Below are 26,740 nucleotides of genomic sequence, written 5' to 3'. Positions count from 1 at the left end.
CCGAAATGTCAAATCTCATAGTTTTTGGGTGAGCTACGAGGGTTTATTTATAATTAGAATAATTTAGTGAATATTGTGCATTATAAAATATTATCGTATCTGTGTAATGTGGGACACGCTTTAGGGGCGCCGGCGCCGGCCGCGGCACTTTGTAAGTTTGTACCTATTCCATTTTGACCGCGCGCTTCCTAGATGGCGCTAAAGTAATAATTGCACATGGGCGCTGACGCCGCTAGGGATGATCATAAAATGACTATCAAAAAGTGTTATTTTAAAGACCAAGCGATATACAGAAATACCTTAAACCAGTGATTAACAATCTTTTTAATATTAAAGGTTACATTGTGGTAAAGGTGAGTGCCCACCGCAATCACTGGTTAGTACAATAAACTTTATCGGTCAACTTCCGTGGAGCTGATTACATCATGAATATAAAAGGGTAAAGAATTAGGATTAAATATGGGTGAGATTACTTGATTATATTTTGTTCATGTATTTACAGATTATAAAAATATTTTCATCACACTTGCTCGTAAACAGTGTCGTAACATGCAGGCTACCTTGGTTGCAACCCCCCAAATAAAACCCTCGACCTTAATGTGTTGTCATGAAACCCGTGGTCGACAAATGAGTCACTGCGCGTACTGACTGATGGTGCTGCGCGCGCTGGCCCACACGCACACACACGTTGCGCGACGCGTGCTGCGGGAGGGGGAGGGGGAGGGCGGCGCTGCCTAAGGTATCGCCAATATTTGGAACAATTATGTTTTTTCTTTTACAAATATACAATTTTACTCGCAAATGTGATGAAAAACATTGTATGTCGCACGGGCGGTACTAGAATTACGAACATCGACTCATTAAAGCCTAGTAGACCCTTCTAATAGACTCTCGTTCATAATTCCGTGTTTACCGCCCTTACGACACAATGTACTATTACATAAAATAACCTCTCGAAAACATTTTAACTCGGAAATTTAGTTACGGGTCTGTTCATTGACCAAAGGCAGTGCTCCATCACTCCATTATAGACTCTGGCCAACGAAAGCTGTACAAGAGGAAACGCTGTAATTTTTTTTAATGGGGCTGGCAACACTTGCTATACACTGATTAAACGATGTTGATACTTATAATTTTTAGATAATATTATTTAAATTTTCCAGTTATTAAATCATACTCCGGAGTCTTCAAGCTGCATCAAAATGCATGTAGTAATGTGTGAAAGTTGATGATGCACTTTAGGAGTCCCTTGGTAAATTATATGATCTTGATCAGTGCCCATTTACGTACAGTCCAGACGCATACATTTTTGGACCATTTTGACCAGATTTGCATTGAATATATCTTCTAATTATGATTGTTTTTTTGGAGTCTTTGTGTATTTTTTATTTCAACTCCAAATTTGATTCCAAAAAACCGATCATAATTTGATTGCTTAGTAGCGACATCTCTTGTCTGGGTGAGCGGTTAGTTCCGAAAGAATGTGACGTCTCTTGACGAAACATAGATGTCGCTAGTGCTGCTGCTTAAGTAGCATAGTAGAAATAAGCAACCTGAGATGTATGCATAGGAAAACTTCGTGTCTAGATTCCTGTGCAGCAGTGGTGTAGGGGTTATAGCACGCAGCACGGATTGCTGAAGACCTGGGTTCGATTCCCAGTGCTGGTCTCATTTTCTGGTTTTTCTGTGCATCCATGTCTCAGTTTGTATTTTCGATATATCTTCTAACATTTTAATTCTAACATAATCTTATAACATTTGCATTTTGAGGATGGTAGGAGGTTGAATTAAACAAAAAATATTTTTTTTTCTTATAGCAGAAGTATCAAAATTATCTAAGCCAGGCTAGAATGGCAATATGTCAATTTTGACAGTCTTAAAAATGATACCAGATTAAAGTTTCGTAAAAAATGCGTGGACAGCTTTCGCTGGCCAGTCTAATGAGTACTTCTTCGGCACTATCTTTGTCACTTAATGCTTCTATACTCTTTGGCAGTTGACACTCGAAAATGTAATCTATGACTGCTAGAGTTGTGGATAACGCTCATTTTCGAGGCTTAAAGACTCGAGCCCTTAAAGACTCGACTATATTTGACAATTAAATTGGCTTATTTTATGCGTATGGATGCAAGATACCGTCTTTACGGCCTTTGAGTCGTTAAGCCTCGAGTCTTTAAGGTTCGAGTCTTTAAGCCTCGAAATGAGCGTTTTCACAACACTAAATTGACTGCTCGTTACACTGCCAGTGTGCCGGCTGTTAGATACATATAAGTCCAAGTATACGAAATCAATCATATACTTGGACATATATGACTCAAGCAGGGTCACGCTGTAGGCATACTTGAAGAAATCGCTTAGGTAAGTAAGTAAGTAGGTAAGTATAAGTTATCGAAAGGGTGGGCGCCGCGTCGAGGTTGTGCTGTCGCCATAATTAAGTAAATTTCCTTGGTAAGGTTTACTTACTAGTAAGCAAGTAAGTAAGGAAGTAAGTGAGTGAGTAAAAGAGTAAGTAACGGTCCGTTTTCCAGTGAGTGTGTCCACGACGCGTCGAGGTCATGCTGCCGCTATATTTGAGAGAATTGTCTAGATAGATAAGTAAGCAAGTAGGTAAGGGAGTAAGTAAATAACTTAAATAATTATCAGTCCGTTATCGAGTGAATGGGTCCCCGACATGCCGAAGTCATTTTGCAGCTGTTCGAAAGAATCACCTCGGTAAGTAAGTAAGGGAGTAAGTAAGTATTGGTCCATTATTGTGTGAGTGGGTGCCCGCCGCGTCGAGGTCATACTGCCGCCATAATTAAGTAAGTTTCCGCGGTGAGTAGGTGAGTAACTAAGTAAATAAGGAAGTAAGTTAGTAAGTAAAGTAATAAATTAAGTTAGTAAGTAACGGTCCGTTATCTAGTGAGTCCTCTCCTCGCTGCTTTGAGCTCATGGTGCCGCCATGGTTGAGAGAATCACCTCACCACTAAGTAAGTAAGTGACTAAGGGAGTAAGCAAGAGTGAGAAAGAAAGGGATTAATTTAGTAAGTATCGGTCCGTTATCGAGTGAGTCCTCGCTGCTTTGAGGTCATGCTGCCGCCATGGTTGAGAGAATCGCCTCGGTAAGTAAGTAAGTAAGGGAGTAAGTAAGTATCGGTCCGTTATCGAGCGAGTGGGTGCCCGCCGCGTCGGGGTCATACTGCCGCCATAATTAAGTAAATTTCCTCGGTGAGTAGGTGAGTAAGTAAGTAAGGGAGTAAGTATCGGTCCGTTGTCCAGTGAGTGTCTCCGCCACGCCGGGAGGGGCGCTACGGCGGGGTCATGCTGCCGCCATACTCGGGGGAAGCGCCTCGGCCTGCCAAAAAGAAATAGCATAAAGTGATTTTTGCCAAAATAGTGCGGGAAATCCTACTAATATTATAAATGCGAAAGTTTGTGAGTGAGTGAGTGAGTGAGTATGTTTGTTACTCCTTCACGCTGAAACGATTGGACAGATTTGGATGAAATTTGGCAAAAAGTTAGTTTATAATCTGGATTACAACAACTGCTGGGCTCAGTCAAGAAAATGGGTATGTAGGTAGCTGGACCTCTGGAATACATACATAGGCTACTTCTTATCCTGATATTCCCACGGGATAGGGATTAAGACTTAAAATTTCAACCGCTGGGTTAAGATTTTTAAAATTTTGGACAGTTGTTCCTAATACAGCTTCAATGAAGACCATGATATAAATTTTGGAAATCCCAGGGGAATTTAGTAAAATCTTGGAAATAGTAAAAGTAACTACCAGACCCAATAGTTTATGCCGCGGGCAACTTCTAGTACAATATATAAATCAAGAACCAAAAATATAGAAACAGCTTTTACAACTACAATTTAAGGATCTTGAAAACGTGTTCCAAACGGCCGGCAATGCAGTATGCAGTGTGCTGTATATGTGTGTCTTCTGTGTAAGTGAATAAATGTCTTCTTTCTTTCTTTCTTTCTTTCTTTCAGTATGCATTTCACAGACCTATATCGATCGGTCTGTGATGCATTTCCACAAAAAGTTAAATGAAACCTTGTATTATAAATTATTTTTTTAACAAAAACTTAGTTTACATTTTACATTTGACGTGTTGACAGGGGCGCCGGATTATATACAAATTGGTGCATTATATCTCGCATCTGCATATAGGGATGTGCATTTATAGATTTCATTCTGTATCTTAGTTTTATTCTATGTACTTTCTTTCACCTCAGGGACCCCATCCCGGCCTATTGAATGTTCCCTTAAAGTTAACGAAAGTCAAAAAGAACACGGTGTATACTCAGCACAAGTAGATAAAGATAAAGATAAATAAAGTAGAAATTGGTTGTCTGGAAGAGATCGCTTTTAAAGACCGCCTATTGTCTACCTGAATTTTTGTATTTTTCTAATGTCTGTACTGCTTTTGGTGATCAATAAAGAATATTTGTATTGTATTGTATTGTATTGTAGATACTGACCACGTCCTCTGCCGCGGCCCCGCCCCCGGCCCCTCCCGCGGCCGCGTCACCTCCGCCCGTCGCCTAGACCCACCATATCTGGAACATACACCATTCTAGATTATAAATGCAAAAGTTTGTGTGTGTGTGTGTGTGTGCTAAAACGGATGGACGGACTTGGATGAAATTTGGTATGTATGTAGCTGGACATCTGGAATAACGCATAGGCTACTTTTTATCCAGATATTCCCACGGGATAGGGATAAAATCTCGAAATAACAACCGATGGGCTTAGAGTCATGAAATTTTGGATAGTTGTTCTTAGTACGTCAATGAAGACCACGGTATAAATTTTGAGAGTTCCCGGGGGAATTTTGTAAAATCTCGTAATTTCAATTGTACTACCAGATCGAATAGTTTACTCGTGCGAAGCCTGTTCCTTTCAAAACAAGAGGGCTTGGGGCATAGTTCCCACGCGGGCCCAGTGCGGATTGGGAACTTCACACGCACCATTGAATTGCTTCGCAGATTTGTGCAGGTTTCCTCACGATGTTTTCCTTCACCGCAAAGCTCGTGATAAATTTCAAATGTAATCCGCACATGAATTTCGAAAAACTCAGAGGTGCGAGCCGGGGCTTGAACCCACGACCCTTTGTTTGAGAGGCGATAGGTCAAACCACTAGGCCACCACGGCTATAATGAATGGCTAGTAAATAATATAAATGCAAAATTTTACGAATACCTGTGTGTATGTTTGTAACTCTTTTACGCCAGTACGACTGGACAGCTTCAAGTTAACACAATATGCTACTGTTTATCCCTATATTCCCACGGGATAGAGATAAAATCACGATTTCTCCACCACAGGGATTAGAGACATGAAAGTTTCGAATTCTACTTATAATTATATGTAAATGCGAAAGTTTGTAAGTACTTTTTTTTTATTCGACTGGATGGCAAACGAGCAAGTATCTCCTGATGGTAAGAGACCACCACCGCCCATAAACATCTGCAACACCAGGGGTATTGCAGATGCGTTGCCAAAGTAGAGGCCTAAGTTGGGATACCTCAAGTGCCAGTAATTTCACCGGCTGTCTTACTCTCCACGCCGAAACACAACAGCGCAAGCACTGCTGCTTCACGGCAGGATTAGCGAGCAATCCGGGCGGACCTTGCACAACCTACCTATGTATTTATTACTTCTTCACACTAAAACAACTTTCCGGATTTGAATGCAATTTGGTAAGTAGGTAGATAAGATAATGTCGCTGGACATTTGAATTAACACGACTCTGGCCAGCGAAAGCTGTCCACACATTTTTTACGAAACTTTAATCTGGTATCATTTTTGAGATTGTCAAAATGGTCATATTGTCATTCTAGCACGGCTTAGATAATTTTGATACTTATTTCTGCTGTAAGAAATAAATAAATATTTTTTTATTTAATTCAACCTCCTACCACCCTCTAACTGCAAATGTTAATAAGATTATGTTAGAAGATATATTCAAAAAGAAAAAAAAATATATAGCAAGATATTTTATACTATTCGATGTTATTTTTATTTTTTTCCATTAATGTAATGTGTAAATAAATGTTTCTCTCTCTCTCTCTCTCAAGCCAATCTGGTCATAATGGTCCAAAAATTAATGCATCTGGACTGTACGTGGGCACTGACAAGGTCATAAATTTACCAAGGGACTCCTAAAGTGCATCTTCAACTTTCACACATTACTTGCTACATGCATTTTGATGCAGCTTGAAGAGTCCCGAGTATAATTTAATATCTGGAAAATTTAAATAATATCTAAGTATCAACATCGTTTAATCAGTGTACAGCAAGTGTTGCCAGCCTATTTTTTTTTAATTTTGCCGCGGTTTCTCGTGGACAGCTTTCGCTGGCCAGTCTATGCTATTTTTTATAATTGGAAGGCACTAACTCGGGTATGTACGTAGTAGTAATCTACAGCCTTTAGCTAGCCAGCTAGCCCAGCTAGCGTTAGTAGCTATTCTCCACTCACCTTGTTAGTAGCAGTATTCTCCACTCACCTATGTTAGTGGCAGTATTCTCCACTCACCTATGTTAGTAGCAGTATTCTCCACTCACCTATGTTAGTAGCAGTATTCTCCACTCACCTATGTTAGTAGCAGTATTCTCCACTCACCTATGTTAGTGGCAGTCTTCTCCAAGTAAGCCAGCGGGCCTTGAAGCGCAGCGGCCCCGTACCCCCGCGGCCGCCCGCGCCCGCTAGGAACATGCCTTGTGCTAGGCTGCTCTGCATCTATTATACATAAAATGTATTAATAACTTCAACTAGTTAACTCCAAAGTACAAGGCACTATATTCTCCAGATGTAGTAAACATTGTTTAGGGGAGCGCCAAAGTTCGCATACTCCTCGCTATTCATAGCGTAATTTTGTCCGAATCATAGTTTGTCATCATTTTTTATCCACCGGAACCTTACATTTTTCTGTTTTTTTTTTAAATGCGGTGTCCTATAGGATACTATAGGTTAGGTTAGGTTTGTTTTATAACAATTCTGAACAATTATTGGATTCAGGAAAAAAAGAGTTAAGTATGACAAACGATCGACTAAAAATAGACGAAAAATAAGACTATTGAGAATTTATAATACAGGTAAAATATATGAATGCGAATGATAACCATGATAGAATCTAACCATGGTAGATAACTCATGAAAATTAAACTTTCCGAACAGGAGAGATGAAAAAACCAAACAACTTATTGAATTTTTTTAAACGAATTTATGATAAGCCCCAACTGAGTTACAACAGTATTACATTTCATGTGCGAATTGTTCATTGATATGGACCTCCGCAAAGTAACTCCTGATTCAATAAATTTGATATTCTTTTATCAGTCCTTTTAGTTATGGCGTCGATTCTAGAGACAACCTGTACATGGATCACCACCAACTAGCCACCAACTATTTATTACTGACGAATAAAACAAACAAATTAAAATAAAAAACAATAAAAACAAAACACACGTACCTTATGCCGTCGATAAAAAGTCGAAAACCAAACTGAGAAAAACATGGAAAATTAATAAAACAAACAAAATAATCTTACATAAATCATATTTATTATAAACTTTACTTAAACTACAATCCTCTATACAACTTAAAAGGAACTTAAAATGAAAATTATAATACCATAACATAATTGAGACTTTTGGTTTTAGATAGCCACATAAAAAAAAACTGATCGGATTAGGCGCAAAATAACATATTTTATTTTTTGTTAAATAAAATCTAAAAGACATGTGCTCAATAGTATTCGAATCTTCTATTTTTGGATTGAGCCACCTTAAAGGCCAAAAACACTAGGTCCTTGCTTTAAATTTCTTGATTTTAGTTTCCTCAAATCTCGTTTTGATAATATGGGGCAAGGGTTGCTACTATCTATTGTGTTTCTTTACGCGTCCAGTGTAGATGAGAGTGCCCCTAGCTGGTGCCCCTAGGTATGGGGTGCTACCATCTAAGTATTGTTTCTTTAGATCTCCAGTATAGATGATTGTCCCTAGCTGGTGTCCCTATGTATGACGTGCTACCATCTATTTTTTTTCTTAAGATCCAGTTTAGATAAGAGTGCCCCCAGGCTAGTGCCCCTAGCTATAGCGTGCATTGAGTAGGCAGCAGGGTAGGCAGCGCTACCGCTGGTGGTGCGCTTTTTGGGCGCAAACTACCAACTGTCTACCCTGGAATCTACCCAATGCACACCAATGGCCCCTAGGTAAGGGGCATAGGGTACTACCGTCTATTTTCTTTCTTTAGATTTCCAGTCTATATGAGATTGCCCCTAGATATGGGGTGTGGGGTGCTACCATCTATTTGTTTCTTTAGGTGTCCAGTATAGATGAGAGTGCCCCTAGCCAGTGCCCCTGCTGTGCTACCGACGGGGCACGCTGGCGGGGTACGCGGGCGGGTGCGGGGGGCGCGGTACCTGCTGTTGCTGCATTGCCTGCTGCTGTAGTGCCGCCTGCTGCGCCGCTGCTGCCATCTGCTGCGCCTGACAACCAGAACAGTCAATCATCATCATCATGGGGGAGGGGCGGTTGCCATTACTGGCCACGCTTGGCAAGTGGGTTCGCGAACGCAGTATAGGTCTCGAAGTGTTCCATTTTATGTAAGTATAATACCTGAACGCTTTGTTGTACTCCGCACGGCTGCATCGGCGACACAGCCTGCTGGATCGGTGGGGCACTCTGGTTCTTGTTGTATACGGCATGTCCCTGTCGCGAAGTACACTGGGTTAGACGGGAAAACAATTTAGCTATGGGGCAAATGGATACACTACATGGGGAAGAGAGGAGTTGAGTCTCCACATTTGTCAATTGTGTTTTTTTATTTATTTAGTAAAATAAAGAGTCACAAACATACATGTACATACGGTATAACAAGCTATAAACTATGAGGTAAAGGATACACTTACACTGCATAGAGGAAAGGGGACTTGAGATGTACAGGACTAAAAATGTTTGCTCTTTTAGACCCCAAGTGTCGGCCAAGCACCAGCAGATGTTGCTGTGGTGTTCCATCGCTTCAAGGAAGCAAGGACGAAAATCCCTATTTGTTTATTGTATCGTGACTATTTGGTATTTTTATTATGTGATTATTTTCATGATTTGAAGTTTACAGTGCATTTTTCATTGACAAATAAATAAATTATGATTGGTTTTTTGGAGTCTTTTTGTATTTTTTATTTCAACTCCAAATTTGGTACTTTTACGGGTATCCCGTGAAACCATATCGAAAATACAAACTCTCATTTTCTGGTTTTTCTGTGCATCCATGTCTCAGTTTGTATTTTCGAAATGTAAAAACACACTAGCTTGGGATAAACTGTTACAAAGCATGGGGAAGAAAGGAATTTAAATGATCATACAGGAAAGGAAAACACTATAGCTACGGGGCAAACGGATACATTGTTGTATCCTTTAATGTCCAGTATTAGCAGAGCTCCTCTCCTAAGCATAACGCAGTGTGGAGTCATTACCCGACTGCCCGAAGGAGGGTTATTTTAGATAGTTATTGGCATAGACAGACGGACGAAAAAAAAGGTTTTTCAGACTTTTTTCTTGTTTGTGCTATAAGAGCTACCTTCATATTAAATTTCTAGTTTCTAGGACAACCAGAAGTACCGCATGGGTTTTCGGGTTACAGCAATTTATGGCAACACCTTTTCAACGCCTGTATCTGACCGTTACGTTGACTTAAAAGTTTGACATTTGCACTGCTTCAAGGTACAGTCACCAGCAACAATATCTGACACAAAAAAGCATGCATAAATATCTGATACGACTCTTATTCCTAGGGCCGGCAGGTCGAGTCAGATATTAATGCAGGTGTGACTGTACATTTTGCTCAGAAGAGGAGCTCTGCTTGAACTAGATATTAGTAGATTTGTAAGGACCTAGAAATTTGCACTTCGCCGGTTTTTTTTAATTGCACCCATGTCAAGCCGTGGCGGGTCGCTAGCTTCAGTATAAGGCTGCGTTACATTCAACCATAGATGTGCGAGAATGTGTTGGGTGGAACGTATTTTCATGAACCAATAAGAACGCTTCATTTTTCCACCAGAGTGCTGTGCGAGGTTAGGTAAATGACCTACCCAACCTAACCTATTGTTCATGAAAAACAATTACATTAGTATATAATACCTGAAGGTCAGCGAGCAGGCTCTGCCACTGCGTTATCTTGTCGTAGTGCCGGCGCAGCAATTCGTCCTTGCGTTGCAGCTCGCACTTCAGCTCGTTGTTGTCTTCGCGCACCAATAGCTCCGGCTTCATGGCCGACAGGAGGAACCTGGGGCACAGACGTACACCACAATATTTTAGACTATCGCGGCCATTACTAATTACCCGACTGCCCGAAGGAGGGTTATGTTTTTCGAGCGTATGTATGTATGTATGTGGGTATGTATGTCCATTTCTTTGGTCCTCGCTGCAGCCTAAACGGCTAGACGGATTTTAACATATGAGGTATCATTGGATTCGTCATAACTGTCGAAGTTCAATATGGCGTCTGCGAAAAAAAATATGGCGGAGGAATGAAAGAAAGTATTTTGTATTTTAACAATATGGGTATCAAATGAAAGCTAATAATTAGCCCATTCTAAATATATATGGGTTATAATACTTTTGATCTACCGTTTTCACATAAATATCAAAAAAGTGTAAAATAAAACATTAAATTAAAAAAAAAAAAAGAAACCCGACTGCCAAAACTAAAAGGAAGAAAATAAGTCTAGTAGTCTAGAACTCTGTTAAGTAGCTAATTTAAAGTTCAACAGTCGGGACCCATTTAAATCGACAATCGAAAACTCTTAGTAATGGGTCCCGACACTGTTGAAGTTTAAATTAGCTACTTAACAGAGTTCTAGACCACTAGGCTTATTTTCTTCCTTTTAGTTTTTTTTTATGAATTAAATTCGGTTTTTTTCCGCGTACCTTGATTTTTGAGCAGCTCGATATTTCGGCACAGTGCGTTCGGTTACGTCCGATTTATTTTTCTGACTGAAAGTTATACCAGCATACCCGCGGTTCTCCAGTCGTCTCGTGATCATGGCGCATGCAACTGTGCCGAAACATCGAGCTGCTCTAAAATCAAGGTACGCGGAACAAACCGCGAATTTAATTCATAAAAAACAGACGTACACCAAATAGTTTTGGGGAAAAATTCCGATCCTTCTTACCTGTGTGGTGTCGGGTTAGAATTACACCTCTCCATTTCTTCCGTGGATGTCGTAAGAGGCGACTGAGGATATAGGTTAAGGTATACCGCAGGCGACAGGCTAGCAACCTGTCACTAAAAGTGGCTCCGAAGCGGTAACGTTTCGTGTGCTCTGCCTACCCCATTTGGGAATACGGCGTGATGTTTGTGTGTGTGTGTGGTCCTTCTTAGTGTTCGGGGGCGTTCAAGTATTATGTAGCACATTTTTTGAAGATTATGCATGTGCAATCAAAGTGCAAGTTTACGTAAGCCGGGAATCGAACCCCGAGGTCCGCCAGTCCCCCGGTCTCGGTTTTTTTATATATTAATTCAAGGGTTAGTTTACGTAGGGGTAGTTTACGTCTGCAGCAGCCCACTGCACGCCCAAGGGGAGGGGAGAGTGGGGAGGGAGCGGTGGTGATGTTGGCCCTCACCTTTTCTGCAAGAAGAACGCCTCCATCTGGCGGGCGAGGTCTATGAAGCGCTCCACCTCCACCTTGACTTCTTCCTTTTCCACGCTCGGGGAGGCCTCCTGTTTCGTCAACACGTTCAGACATGCCTGTTGAATGGACAATATAGAAGTATATTGACGATGTAGACTTTATAAGGGTTACCTATAATAGAGACCTTGGTTGTAAATAGGATTGTCTTAAAAAATACCTATGCTTTATTACAGAAAAGTGAATTATTAGAAACCAATTTCGATATTTCTTCTTATAAATCGTTACTTTTTTTTTAATTATTTTTTGAAAATATTTTGGTTGATGATGTCATAGTTTAATCTAGTTCTGCCACACCAATGCAATCCTAATATTTGATCTGCATGCGTACGTTGAGCACCAGCATAATTTTCCTTTTTATCTGTGGTGAAGTGGTAAACTACATTTAAGTCTGATTTTTTCACCACCTCAAAAGGTAAGACCTGAGTATTTGATTACAGTGCCCTTAGTGTAAGTTTTCGGTTACAAAATACGTCTCGATCGCGTTCGCATTAAAATCTCAATTTGTATGGAAACACGAACATCGCCTGTAGCGGAACGTTTGCAATGTTCGTGTTTCCATACAAATTGATATTTTAACGCGAACGCGATCGAGACGTATTTTATAACCTTTGATGAAGTATAGTATGGTTCATCAAAGTTTATAACCGAAAACTTACACTAAAGGCACTGTGCCCTGCACCGGAAAAAGCAATATTTCGTAAAAGGTTACGTTGTATCTTAGATAATTTAAGTACTTACACTAAAAAGCGTGAATAAAAAATTATAAAAAAAAAATTGAACCGACTACAAAAAACCATAAAAATAATTTTCTACCTGTACTTTTGAAGTCGGTGGTGCCTCAGCACGAGCCAGTAGGAGTGATTGAAGCCTAATATATTATAGTATGTAGGTGAGGTAGACGACTATAGGTCCACTCCTGCTGGCTCGTGCTGAGACACCGACTTCATACTGGTAGAAAAATTATTTTCATGGTTTTTTATAGTCTGTTCAATTTTCTGTTATAAAACTTTTTTCTTCAGTCACACCTCGCTAATTGTAAGTACCCGGCAAGATAGCAACGAGTTTTTACGAGTACCTATGCGGCATTTATATATCTAAGATTCACTACTATCTCGTATGTACCTACGTGGGCGCCGCGGCCGTAAGTTTATCAGCACTTGATGATTATTCGTTCACTGACTTGATAATGAAAATCCTTCCGCATTTTGTAGTAAGTTGCCTCTATACTTCGTATCTTGCGGTCCCGCTAGGGTTGCCAACTATACTGTTAAAAACAGTTTTATACTGTTTTTCACTACATTATACTTTTTACTGTTGAACTAAAATAATAAATAAATAAATATCACGGGACAATTCACACCAATTGACCTAGTCCCAAAGTAAGCTTAGCAAAGCTTGTGTTATGGGTACTAAGCAACGGATAAATATAATTATATAGATAGATACATACTTAAATACATAGTAAACACCCAAGACCCGAGAACAAACATTCGTATTTTTCATACAAATATCTGCCCCGACACGGGAATCGAACCCGGGACCTCATGCTTCGTAGTCAGGTTCTCTAACCACTAGGCCATCTGGTCGTCTAAAGTATGTAAAATATTATTTTCATCTCTCCTGTTCGGAAAGTTTAATTTTCATGGGTAGATAGCCGGGTGGAAAGTATTTTTTATTTTTATTTTTCGATTAGCCACGGAGTCGAAGATAATTGAGTTACGTCAATGACACTTTTTATTCATATTTCGGCATGGCCATCTAGATGCACGTGCTTGAACACTCGCTTTTCACTGCTCGCCCACTCGTTTCTAGTTACTCGCTCTGCTCGCTTCTCGTTCATCGTCGGCGGTGGGACAAGTGCCTCACATGTAAACTATACCTACTTAGTGAGCGAGCAGGAGCGAGCGGCAAAAATCTGGCCCTCGAATGTATGCAAAAAATGTGTGTGAATGTGCGCAAAAAGTTGGAAAACCCCCGACTTTGTCACTTCAAAGTTCATTATCTCAAAAACGGCTGATTTTTATGCGACTGGATGGAAAACGAGCAAGCGGGTCTCCTGATGGTAAGAGGTCACCACCGCCCATAGGCACCTGCAACACCAGGGGCCTGAGGCCTAGAGGCCTAAGATGAGATACCTCAAGTGCTAGTAATTTCACCGGCTGTCTTACTCTCTACGCCGAAACACAACAGTGCAAGCACTGCTGCTTCACGGCAGGATTAGTGAGCAAGATGGTGGTAGCAATCCGGGTGGACCTTGCACAAGGTCCTACCACCTACCGCATGTCTAAGAACCATCGCTAGAAAACCTGCTTTCAAATAAAAAACGCATTCAAATCGGTCCACCCGTTTAAGAGCTACGGTGCCACAGACAGACACACAAACAGACAGTAAGACATAGCGGTCAAACTTATAACACCCCTATTTTTGCGTCGGGAGTTAAAAATCTTAGCCACTCTTTAAATCTATGCTTAAGGAGCACTATCTGTTGTCGGATAAAAATTAGCGTTATCATAGTTTATTTTATGTGTTGCTGTTTATTCCTCTGCCTATATCTATTTTAGACGTGTATTATATGTACGGTTGCTTGTGTATAGGTATGTAATGTCTGCGTAGAGTTGTAGATGTATTTTTTCACAAAAATGACATGAAATATTGACGTTGTGTTACAAATAATAGGCTGAGAAGTATCGCGCTGCAGGCGCTGCAGCTCGGCTGCCGGCGCGCGGTCACTCTAGCGGTCTGCAAAGAGATTTCATACAACTTTCCCGGCCGCTGGCCGGCAATGCGACCGTCTTTTGTTTGATCGCGCGCTCTCCGGCACCTCCGCCAGCCACAGCACCACCGCCAGCGCGCGACACGCGACACGCGCGCACGGAACAGGGCGACCAGACTAGCGTCCCGCCAGCTTGATTTCTTGAATTATTATTTTTAGTTTTTTACTGTACCATTTTGTCGGCATAGTTTACATATATATCCGTGCAAAATTACAGCTTCCTAGCATTGATAGTCCCTGAGCAAAGCCGCGGACGGACGGACAGACAGACAGACAGACAGACATGGCGAAACTATAAGGGTTCCGTTTTTGCCATTTTGGCTACGGAACCCTAAAAAGCTAAGCAAAGATCTTTTTAGGCTTACCTACGTAGTACTTGAAAAACCCCTTAAGTAGAAGAAAGGTTATTTCTAAGTAATATTTTAATTAATAAACAATAATAAACATATAGACATTAAAACTGAATTATTTATTAGATCATTAATACAAGAGATTTGTATAATTTACATATCGAATCCACGCACACACAATATTCCTACGGCTATAATTAAGAAGTCTTCAATAAAGTAACTACTATCAACATACATTTTATTTTCACTAAACTTATTATAATATATCTGTTAGCAGGTAAAAGAGCTTAGCAGCAATTATAATTATCCTAAAGGTATTCCAGAGATCATTTGTATAAAAATTAGTGTCCAACCGAAGTTTTAATTCAGGCAGATTTCTGCCGAAGTTTTGATTTCGGTCATAAAATGCCGAAAATTACAACATTGTACTTTCGTATCGCATTCGGTTGACTTCGGCCGCTGGCTAAGCGAAGTGCCGCTCGTGCTTTGTCGCGTAAAATAACTAGCGGAATAACTTTATACCACCTATACGAATTACAGGTGTTTTGTTCGTATGTCAAGCACGAACAGCTCACCGACTTTTTTTTAAACGATTTTAACACGTCTATTATAATTTCGGTTGCAGTTTCGGCAAAAACAGATGTTTCGGTCGGGCACTAACAAAAATAAACAAACTACATTTCTGTAGCTGAGAACGCTACCAACTTCTTATGATCAGATTGACTTGAAAGTTGAAACTAAGGTATTTACTACATTGTAAAGAACTGCAATGATAATTACACCAATCATACTTTCAACTAAAACAGTCAGTTAAATTACATTTTATGACGTTAAAATTTATTAGAGGGTCAAAATCACCAAAAAAAAATCATTTGTTCTTTTGCGCATTGCATTTGTTCAAAGAAATGAACTTATTTTTAAACGAAAAAGATTTTTGGAACTCGATCATGCAAATTTTGTGGCTATATTCTACCAACCAACTAGACCACCGGCTAACCCGACCAACCATCCGAAAATCTCGATCAAGCGATACACCATTTGGACACATATTTGGAATACCTCAAGAACTTGGCGTATCATAAAAGCAGCATGTTTCTCTCTTCACACTAGACAGATTCCAAGAGCTACGTTTATCTACATTTTGTGTGAATTTAACGTGTCTATTTAAACATCACAGGGGCGTTCTTAAATGACATGACGCTCACATTTCACTAGAGAATCATTAAACGAGCATTTCCAAAGTTATGTTTTTACTTAGTCAAATAGTCTCCCAAAATGTCCTTATTCATTTGTACAAAAATTGCCTTCTTTGTTACCATGAATCCCGATTTTTTTTACAAATCAGTCGAAAGTACGTTTTTTAGAAATGCTTGAATATGTACTTTCATTTAACCGAATGGTCAGTCACATTCATCGTGTCTTTAGCAGAGCCCCTTGGCATTTGAAGCAGACTATCGACTGGCACCAATCGTTACTAAACGATGATACCCAAAACAATGACCATTGAGGTTAAATTGAAGTACTAGAAACCCAGTATACACAGCTAGGATTATAAATATTTCAATCATTAAATTTTATGTACAATTTATTGCAAAATCATGTGACTTAATAAACGTCCCACAAAGCTATAACACACAATAGTTCTATTTTTAAAACTAGTGCAATAAACTCAGTGTTCATGCTGCTGCGTTGACGCACGCAGCAAACTTAACAACCATCGGTGGTACTGCCGCTTTGACGGACAAATCACTAAGCACACTGCCAAAATTACGCGGTCGAATTTCGGCGCGTTTACGCCTGCAATGCTGTTTCAATCACTCGCAAAACATTGCCGAAATTTCGTCACCCTCAGACGATCTAACCGAAATTCCGCGGCTCACATTACATAAAGCGTGACGTAACATCGGCAAATGTATGGTTAGCAGATATTGGCATTATTCGAATAACTTTTCATAAGAATAAACAATAACCCACGACTTTTTAATAAAAACGAATTCCATAAATTCTTTGTGTAAATTATTTATTCGTTGTATTTGGATAAAACCACGAAAAATGTGTAAGTTTTCTTGTTTTCGTTTACAAATGCAACACGAATATTATTTTATCTACGGTATGGGTATGTCATAAATTATTCCACGAATAATTTATTCAAATAAAAACAATCATTCATTCATGGTTGTCTGGAAGAGATCGCTTTTAAGCGATAAGACCGCCTAGTCTACCCTGAATGTATTTGTAATATATAGATTTTTTGTACTAATTTGTGGTGTGCAATAAAGAATATATGTATTGTATTGCATTTGATAATTTTATTCGTCATCCACGAATAATTTGATTATTCTTATTTGTTATTCGAATAAATTTTGCCCATCTGGTGGCTAGGCTAGCAGTTAAAACAACGTTGCAGGTGTAATCACGCTTCTGCGCGTGTCATATCGAAACGTAAAATCACCCGCTAAACTTCGGTCGCTTAACTTCAGCAGTGTTCTTAAACACAAACATATTTAGACGGAGCGAGAAATACGCAAGTCGGAGTAGGGTCAACCAATTGGAACCGATTACAAAAATTTACATACAATATAAATCGGCGACAAAAGACGGCAAAACGTAAATTGCGGATGTAAATTTAAAAAAATAAACTATCGTGTGCCACATAAAATTAAGTCGTGGGGAATCTATTTTTTTTTTAATAATTTTAAGTGGAAAACAATTTGTCCTGTTTTCATTTATTATTTATGATAGTTCCGAAATCAAAATAAAAGCAATAAGTTTCCATGGGTACCGGCTTACGTTTGCTTAACAAGGGCGTCATAAAAAAAATACGAGATTTAAGAGAAAATGTATAAAAAATATTGGGAATCCCTGGTCTACGTGTATATCTCGCTTCGTTTCAATAAGGCTAAGACGAGTCATGTTCAGTTACAAAATATTTTTAATGACGATATCAAACAAGCCATCCATAAATTAAGTGAAGTCACATTTATATATAATCTATATATATATATATACTGTGTAATTTTTGATTTCCGTTAATTAACATTCAACAGGTCAAATGAAGTTAATTTCTTCACAACACTGACTGTTTAAAAGATAATCATAAATTAATATAACAAATTACGCGCAGTAAAACAGGGTAAAGGTTTTTATTTTATGACGTACCTAAAATGTTTTAAAATTCACACATAATTAGCAAAAGGTTAAATAAAAATGTGCGTTTTTTTTTAATGTCTCTTAGGTGTCAACTTAATGTCCCTCGTCTAGACTATGATTCTTTAATTTGACCTTTAACAACGACATTACCTATGTAAGAAAAAAATAATTATTTCGCCAAACGTTAATTACTAGGTCAGGTGGTTTCTATCAATGAACTGAGTCATGTCGAACTTAACGGAAATAAAAATAAACACGGTGTGTATTTTCATACCCGCTCCCTAATCAAACCACTTATATTAGGTACCATAAAAATTACAATGAATCTTGTTTGAGGGTCATAAATAGCCCAAAATGTGTGATGCAGTTGAATCAACAGTGATTTAATAATAATCTCAATAAATTAATGACAGCAATTATCAACTAATTAAATTCCTAAAAACATCAGTTCCTTTTTAAAATAGTTTCTAGTTATGTGGCTCGGTGTAATATATTTACAATGCATCAATTTTACAACACTAGCACTTGAGCTGGTCATGTCTGCCGTTATGCATTCACAATGATGAGTACAACATGCAGAGGGCGACCAATGTGGCAGGAGTACGGTCTTGACTTAAAGTTGATGGACAGGAGGCCTATACGCAGCAATAGGACACTAAGGGCCTATGCTAGCTGTAGTATGAGTAGCTAAATGCACAACACACGGGATTCTTCATGGACCTGCGCCAGCTAGAGTGAGCCCTGATAAACTAAAAAACAAAACAATACTAAACCCGGATTTTTAATCCCATGGAAAAAATGTAAGCAAAGGTGTTGCCGCTATCCAAAAAATTTTGCAGAGCTCAAGATATTTATTCTTTCCACATTTGCCAGAAATCAACTTCCCATTAGAAAACTGAAAATCTTTATTTTGGCAATTACACTGGTATTTTAATTTACCAAGAGAATATTGTTTTCATAGGCATATTTTAATTCTTGTCCTGGTATTACTCTAGGATTTTTAAGCTGTGGGCCGTTTGACGCGGGACGTCACTAAATGCCCTATTAACATTTGAGCCGAATCCGATTTGTTGATTCATCCACCATTACGTCTCATATTTCGTTTTCTAGATTTTTTTTACCGTACACCGGCAAAAACTACTAGACACTGGCAAAATTGTCCTCTGATGGACAGCCATATTTTTTTAAAGAAACAACAACAACATTTGAGCCTGAAATTCGTAATCGTTTTCCAGTGACTCTTGTTCTGTTATTTTTATTGTTGACATTATTGTTATGTTTATATTGTACTTAAGTTGTTCATTGTTACCTTTTCTGCTGTTTTTCGCTCATTGTTGTATGAAAGGATGGACAGAGTATTTCTCAGTTAAACAACGACTTATAAGTTGTCTCCCGTAAAAACGGCTCTCTTATCGGAAATAGAAAAAACACGGTAAAAACAGAACTTGAGGTATATAATATTTCTAGCTGGCCCTTACCTTGAGATCCCCTGAAATGTCACTTAGACAATGGCGAAACTTTGTTTACATTTTTTCCATCCATTAAAAATCCGGGTTTAGCTTGTGGGTATGGCTGAGCCACCATAGCATAATTCCCTACTCCACAAAATTCGTACTAGAAGACCTCCATGCAAAATTTTAGCTTGCTAGTTGCAAGAGTTCTGGATGTTGATGAATTGTGTAACCAATTGTGTAACGTTTCTAACACTCGCGATCACAATCACAATTAATAGACCTTAGGGTCTTAGGGCCTTAGGCCTTAGGGCCTTTTTACTAGCTTGTGAAATCTTGCACAATGTTGCATCAATGAAATGTCATTGGGTATTAACTAACCAAATTAAATATAAATTAATTAATTCCAAGTGTGATTGCGAATTTAAAAGAAATAAAATATACATAACCAAGTCTCATATCATCATTAAAAACCTATTGTAGCCAAATAAATTTGATACGCTACAGTAAAATTACTTATGTACTATATAATACTCTATTTGTCATTGTCATAACTATACCATGGTGACTGGTATGGACTTCTGTAGTAATTGGAATTCATCTGACTATAGAGGGCAGGGTAGTTCTGTGGCTGCTGCATGTTCTGGTAGAACGGATGAAGTTGTTCTGGTCTCCACTGCGGTCTCTCCACATTCAGCTGACTAGGTTGCAAGCGCTCTGCTGGATTCTGCATCGCCATGGTTCTGAAGTCAACTGGTGCCATTGGTGGTTCCATGAAAATATTGTCATTGTACTGCCCTATCGGCATTGACCAGTCAAAGGATTTCTCAGTTTTAGCTTCCGGTACGTTTGGTGCCGGTTTTCGCTTGCTGGTGCTTGGGTTTCTGCATGGTGGGGGTGATTTGGCTTTCCTTGTAGCAAATTTGTGGAACTCGCTTTCGAAAGCACTGGGGTTCTTGTTTATCGGCTGCACAACTACTGGGACTCTTTGCTGATCAAGGATTATGCTTGTATAGGTTTTTGGAGGCGTGGTTTGTGTGGGAGGTGCTGGTTTTGGTGCTGGCTTCAGTGGCTCTCTTTGTTGAACTTTGGGTTGTTCTTGTGGTCGAATCTTTAAGCTGTAATCAACAGACTGCAAATTCTGTGATATGGTTGTGTAAGGTTTATGGGTGTATGATGGGTTCCCATACACTTTTTGTTCGCTCTTCATGATGGGTTCTAATGGAGAATTATACTCAAAGTTCATATTTTTCTTCGGCATCCGCGGTTTTCGAGGCTTGCGTTGAACAGGTTCACCGTCCACAGGTTCTTTTTTCGGTTTAGGTGTTCTTTTAACAGGTTCCTTCTTTACTTTTTCTTTTTTTGGTTTTTCTTCTTTCACTTCTGTTTTTTCTGATGGCTTTCTCTTCTTTCTTTCCTTCTTGATTGAAGGCGGGGGCAGAGGTTCTGGAGTAGCCGGACCAACTTGTAATGGATCCCCATTAGGTTCAAATTTTAGTTCAGGTTTAGGGCTCACAGCTACAGTATCATCATGTGGTGGAGACTCCCAGTTGGAGACCACGGCAGCCATATCATCTAGTTGTTCATTAGAAAATTTCTTCGTTTTGACTTTCCGTCCACCCTTGGGCTTACTAGGTGTTGTCGCCTTCTTTTTCTCCTCTACAGCTTCACCTTCCTTTTCAGTCTCATTTTTGACTTTTGGTTTAGTCTCTTTCTTAGCACTACTCTTTTTCCCTTTGCCTCTAGTTGCTTTTTTGGATTTTGGTTCTTCATAATCGGAATCTCTGTCAGAGTCAATGTAACCTATATCAGGCAATTGTGCCTCTGATGGGTCCATCTCGTCTCCCTTGAGCCAGATGTCTTCAAGAGCATCAAGTTGTGTATCATCAGGTTCTATAGGCATAAGTCTTCTCTTCATGGAAGTCATCATATCTAAGTCTCCCTCAGCCATAGTCATTTCTGCATCATCCATTATGTCTTCACCGAGAATGGACACAGCTATAGCCCCTTCAGATATGCTTTTGCTTGCCATAGCTCTTTTCAAATGAAGCGGGTGTCTTTTCTTCTTCCTTAAGCCCTCTTCTTCCGCTTCGATGAATGATTCTGGCAGCTCTGTGTTGTTCTTATTGCAGAGAATATCCTGGCCTGACGGGTGTGGAGCTGGCACCATTTTTTCAGGTTGTTCTGGGTGGCAACCAATATCTTGTCCTTTCAGCCACAATTCATAGCGATCTGGCTGGAATCGCTTCACAAAAGTATCCATGGAAATTTTAACCATGTCATTACTGCAAGTGCATTGAGTGGCTCTTTTACCATACTCCACCCATCGAGGAGCAGCAAAGTTTGTAGATTCTGCACAGTTGAAGCCATGGTTGAATCCGGCATGGTAACCATAAGGGAATGTTATCATAATCTCCCCTGCTTCCTGGGTTATTTTATTGATTGGTACAGAATACTGCTTCAGGATTTGGGGTGAGATCAGAGTCATCTTGTGGCGCAGAAAGGCTTGGCAGGTTTTAGCAGACGTGGGGAAGAAGCCAGCAGCAATTCTCTCGAACCGCTTGCCGTGTTCAGGAGGGATGCAATACCAGGTTTTTGGTTCGCCAAAGTGCAGGTAATTTATGGAATACAGGTCCATATCTTCTGTGTGCCACGCAAATGTGGTCTTCCACATACCAAAGTAAAGGTAAGCAGTGTTGACACCATCAATTTCAATGCCATAATCAGAGTTAACGAAGTCCAGGATGGTTCCCAGGTGATTTATATTCCATTCTTTGACGTCAGGGTCTGTGATGCTCCCGTTGACATCAGCACCATATATTGGAGCGACGTAGGTAACATTCTTCCAGTATTTCCTCTCCAAGTCCTCGAAACTCGAGTGTCGGGGGGTGCAGTACTTAGCGGAGTTCGCGAGTATCGAAAATTGCTTCACCGTCATAGCTTTCTTCTGTATATTTATTTGTTGAAACAAACCTTGTTTGCCAGTGACCACTTGGCATATAGGCGACGGAATTGTGATGTTTAGATCGTTTAGGTCGTACCCAGACTTACGGGGGACCCATTCTGGTGGAGGAATAACTTTAGCAAGGCCTGCTCTGTGCGCACCCTTAGACTCCATGTGCTGAATGTATTTGTTGAAATCTTTGAACTCCTCCCACGTAGGGCGGAATGTTTGAATGACAGGAACACCTCCGGCGCTAAACACATCGTCCCCAGTCCCCGACATCGTCTTTCTTTAATAACACAGCAAGTCCTAAAGTCAACACAATTTCATAATTCACTGCACGATTTTCAACCACGTCCCATTGTCATTTGTCACTGTTTATCCACATAACACTAGTCCACGGCAAATTAAAGCTTTTGTCCGGTTTTAAAATTAATCACACGCGAGACGGCGAGAACACTTTCGTAACGATGTGAAAACATTATCAGTAAAATGGCCGACAAGATGCGCTTCAACAAAAATCCCTTCACGTACAGTCGAAGCTGCATAAACGAAATCGGGTCACGTACACACCAAAGCGTTCCATGATTTGGGATGAATGAATGAATTTAGCTTATGAAGCTTCGACTACACAGCAACACCGGCCACGGTAATGATTAGATCCTGCATGTTGGTACCGATTAGGTATTTTGACAGTTGTCAACACAGTATTTTTGGGTGAGGTTATGAATGAAAATGCAGTTTTTGCATTTTAGTGCAGCAAATTTAAGTGATTTTGCTAATTTAGCTCACCTGAAATGATTCTTCAAACTCCTCGACCAGATTGCCGCTACCACTGGATGGTGCCGCCATCTTGTTTTCGCGTAATTAATTACTTTTTATTGTTTCAGAGAGCTACTGTCACCACACGCGAGTGGTGAACACAGTGTACTTAACTCGGCACTCGCTTGTTCGCTCGCGACTCGCGTCCGCTCGCTTCATTCAATCAAGACGTTTTTGCCGAGAGCATTGACTCAAAACGTCATCGATCTGTCAGGGCTGCCACAAATGTAGGAAATATACCTACTGCCGTCCACGAAGACGCGTGATTTTATTCAAAATTATACATTAATGACATTGTAATAAAGAACCACGGCACGCGTCATCGTAAATGACTACTTATACACAGCTGCGTCCAAATCTGTTCTTCTTTCTTCATGTATACATACAAGAAGAAAGAATACCACCAATTAGACAAACCGTTGAGTTTCTTGTCGGATTCTTCTTAACAGAGGTTTTTCTGTACTGTTGGTAGATGTTTTGACATTCATAAGTTCTTGTAATGGCTGGTTTATGGCTTGACTTGACTTTAAATTGTATGTTTTTATACTAAATAAACTTAAAAGCCTTAGTGTCCATACACATTACAAGCATTAGTGTCCATACACAAAGTTGAATAGGTATAATAAATAATATCTTTAGCTGGTTGCTTCCCAAAAGTAGGTAGCAAAAAAAACATACGTTTGCATCAGATGGCGTCAGGATGGTTGTTTTTGAGGAAATCTTACCTATTCATTAGGAAGAGCGTGATAGCGTGTGAAATTTATTGAGTAGATGACAATGATACAACAATTTATTATCAAAAGATAAGCGTTTTTGTCAGTGAAGACAACAATTTTCTTGTGACAACCCTGAACCATACTGCTAAAATGCTATGTGGACTAAACACATTTTTTTGCCTTCCTTGTATAAGACGACCTTGTAAAATTGCGTCATGATACCGGTAATGGGTAGGTACTGGCCAGGTTATAATATGGACAAATGCATAGAATAATTTCAATAGGGTTACATTTTAGCTGAGAGGGTAGCACTATTATGTAAAAGTACCTAAGTACATAACCAAAGTCTAGCCATTTCTATGCAGAATAATTTATATAAGATGTTATTATGTTTCATTTACTAATTTAATTCACCAGTATTTCAGCTACTTAAGTAAGTATAATGTAATTGCTATAATAAAAAAAAGTATAATGTAATTACTTGCAGTTCGGGTAAAAGCATGGCATTGTTGGTAAACAAACAAACAAACACACACATTTGCAAAAATATAAAAATAGATTTGACTAGACTACCAACATAACAGATGAAATTGCTAAAGTCAGGTATTCACAGTTGAGATGTAACCGTAGCCTCTTAAGGCGCGGCCACATGCAAGTCGCTCGACGCTCGTTTCCGGCAGGGCTACTACGAAACTCGAAACTCGAAGTTCGTGTCATGCGGTCCCTCTGAGACTTATACTATTTAATACGAGAGCGAGAGGGACGGTACGATACGAACTTCTAGTTTCGAGTTTCGTAGTAGCTCTGCAGCGTCAAATTTGGTCACGTGACATATAGCGATAAAGCTGAAAATTTTGAGCTTCATCGCTGGAAAAAAAACTTTTACTTTTACTTTTACTAAATAAGCACTAAAACAAAACGCAGTCATATTTTCATTTGCGTTTTTCAACTGTCACTAATCAAAGATGGTGGTTGTATTATAACCTCACAAAAGAGACGCGAACGATTTGGTTTTTGCGCGTCTAGCGAATAATTACCAAAATAAAACTTAATAAGCATTAAATATATGTAAGTGTATTGTGATCGTTTATAAGTAAATCGGCAGCATGGCGGATGCTGCGGCGCGTCAGTTGCAGTACGAATACAAGGCGGTATGTTATTGTATTTTTACCTACCAAAAACACCATTATTATTGTGCAATGTAAGCTCTACTTAACTGATTTACGCGTTTTACTTCCCTATTGAAATATTAACTGAGGAATTTATTAGCATTTTCTGCTTTAAAGTTTTTTTTTCATAAATTTCTGTAATACTTTTTAGAATTCAAATCTTGTACTCCAAGCCGATGTGAGACTTATTGAACGCCGTGGTCGCGATGAGGCGACAGGAGAAGTGTTGTCGCTGTCGGGGAAGCTCATTGGCACTCGCATGGGGGACCGGGCGCAGCGTACCAAGCCAGACAAAGCTGAGGAACGGAAAGTCAAGTAAGTCAATAATAGTGATTTGGTTGCTGCTGTAGTACAGTCATATAAGTATAATCTCGAAAGATTACACGTGTTGATGTGTCAGGTATATTGTTGTCTTAACCCTTCATATGCGTGAAGTTAAAAAAAACCTGCACTCTAGTCTTGTTCGACTCAAGTAATACTAACAAAAAATTATAAATAGAAAAATATTAGATAGCACAGATCCCTGCCTAAGCATGAGAGGGTTAAATGAAAATAAATAAAACATTGATCTCTGAAAACATACAGGAAATATTTAGCAATTATACTTTTTTTTTACTATACATATTTTAAATTTTTGAATGTAATAAAAAGAAAAGCATAAGCTTAAAGCATAAGGTTGCGGATGAGCAAAGAAATTCTTTTAGTCCATTGTTATGGACCTCCGCGAAGTAATGGCTGATTCAATAAATTCCAGCCTCCCCAGGGATCTTCTTGTGTGGGCTTTTCATGTGCGGTCTGGTCACATTCCACTAAACAGTTTTTTGAATTTGATGAGAGTTGTGCAATCACCTTTGTGTATAGGTTGTAATAAGACTGAAGACCTAATTCACTTTCTTTTGGAATGTGATCAGAATAAGGACATCAGAGACAGGTATTTGGATGGTATGGGCTTGTTCAATGGAGGTGTAAATGTAATTCTGAGTCGACCACTTTCAGAGGAAGCGATGCTGATTTACAGGTTCATTAGACAGGCCTTTGCATCCAGAGACGTGGCTTCAGTGCAACGGAGAGTGAAAATTTGTAGTGTGGTGTATATAACTGAGGCTCCCCACGAGGCTGACATAGTCACATTTGGTGTACTAAAGCCGCGTTAAAATTAAAAAAAAAATGACTTTTTTGCATAATACTAAATTACACCAGCTGGCGCTGGAAATCATTTTTTCAACAGTGTACCACTGATGTCTCCTGAGTTACAGGTGGTAGGGCCTTGTGCAAGGTCCGCCCGGATTGCTACCACCATCTTGCTCGCTAATCCTCCCATGAAGCAGCAGTGCTTGCACTGTTGTGTTTCGGCGTGGAGAGTAAGACAGCGGTGAAATTACTGGCCCTTGAGGTATCCCGTTTTAGGCCTCAAGGTTGGCAACGCATCTGCAATCCCCCTGGTGTTGCAGGTGTCTATGGGTGGTGGTGATCTCTTATCAGGAGACCCACTTGCTTGTATGCCATCCAGTCAAATAAAAATAAAAAAGTTACAGGACACTAAAAAGTTGATTGACCTAGGCCCTTTGATATGCGTTATGGTATATACTCCGCATTAAGGTTCTAACAACCCATGGGCGTACGCAGGGGGGGCAGGAAAATTGGAAATTGTATGTTCTACAATATATTATGCCCCGTTTAC

General features: G+C 39.6%; 2 protein-coding genes across 2 annotated transcripts in view; one reads left to right on the top strand and one right to left on the bottom strand.

The window, feature by feature from the left end:
- Window positions 1-7,531: 7,531 nt before the first annotated feature.
- LOC141443101 (uncharacterized) lies at window positions 7,532-22,951 on the bottom strand. Its single transcript, XM_074108313.1, has 5 exons — window positions 19,947-22,951; window positions 11,616-11,740; window positions 10,131-10,275; window positions 8,610-8,702; window positions 7,532-8,479 (listed from the first exon to the last, which is right to left on the bottom strand). The coding sequence occupies exons 1-5, from the start codon at window positions 22,632-22,634 to the stop codon at window positions 8,360-8,362; spliced, it is 3,171 nt and encodes a 1,056-aa protein (XP_073964414.1). The 5' UTR covers window positions 22,635-22,951; the 3' UTR covers window positions 7,532-8,359.
- Window positions 22,952-24,791: 1,840 nt separating this feature from the next.
- Window positions 24,792-26,740, top strand: part of Brr2 (U5 small nuclear ribonucleoprotein l(3)72Ab) — a 71,361-nt gene continuing 69,412 nt past the window's right edge. The window contains 2 exon segments of the mRNA XM_074108312.1: window positions 24,792-25,041; window positions 25,211-25,374. Coding sequence (XP_073964413.1) covers window positions 24,997-25,041; window positions 25,211-25,374 — 209 coding nt within the window. The 5' untranslated portion in view covers window positions 24,792-24,996.

Source organism: Choristoneura fumiferana, chromosome 26 (assembly GCF_025370935.1).
Source record: "Choristoneura fumiferana chromosome 26, NRCan_CFum_1, whole genome shotgun sequence".
Lineage (NCBI taxonomy): Eukaryota > Metazoa > Arthropoda > Insecta > Lepidoptera > Tortricidae > Choristoneura > Choristoneura fumiferana.
The sequence above is the reverse complement of the archived record's forward strand: the minus strand, read 5'-3'. Positions and strand labels throughout refer to the sequence as shown.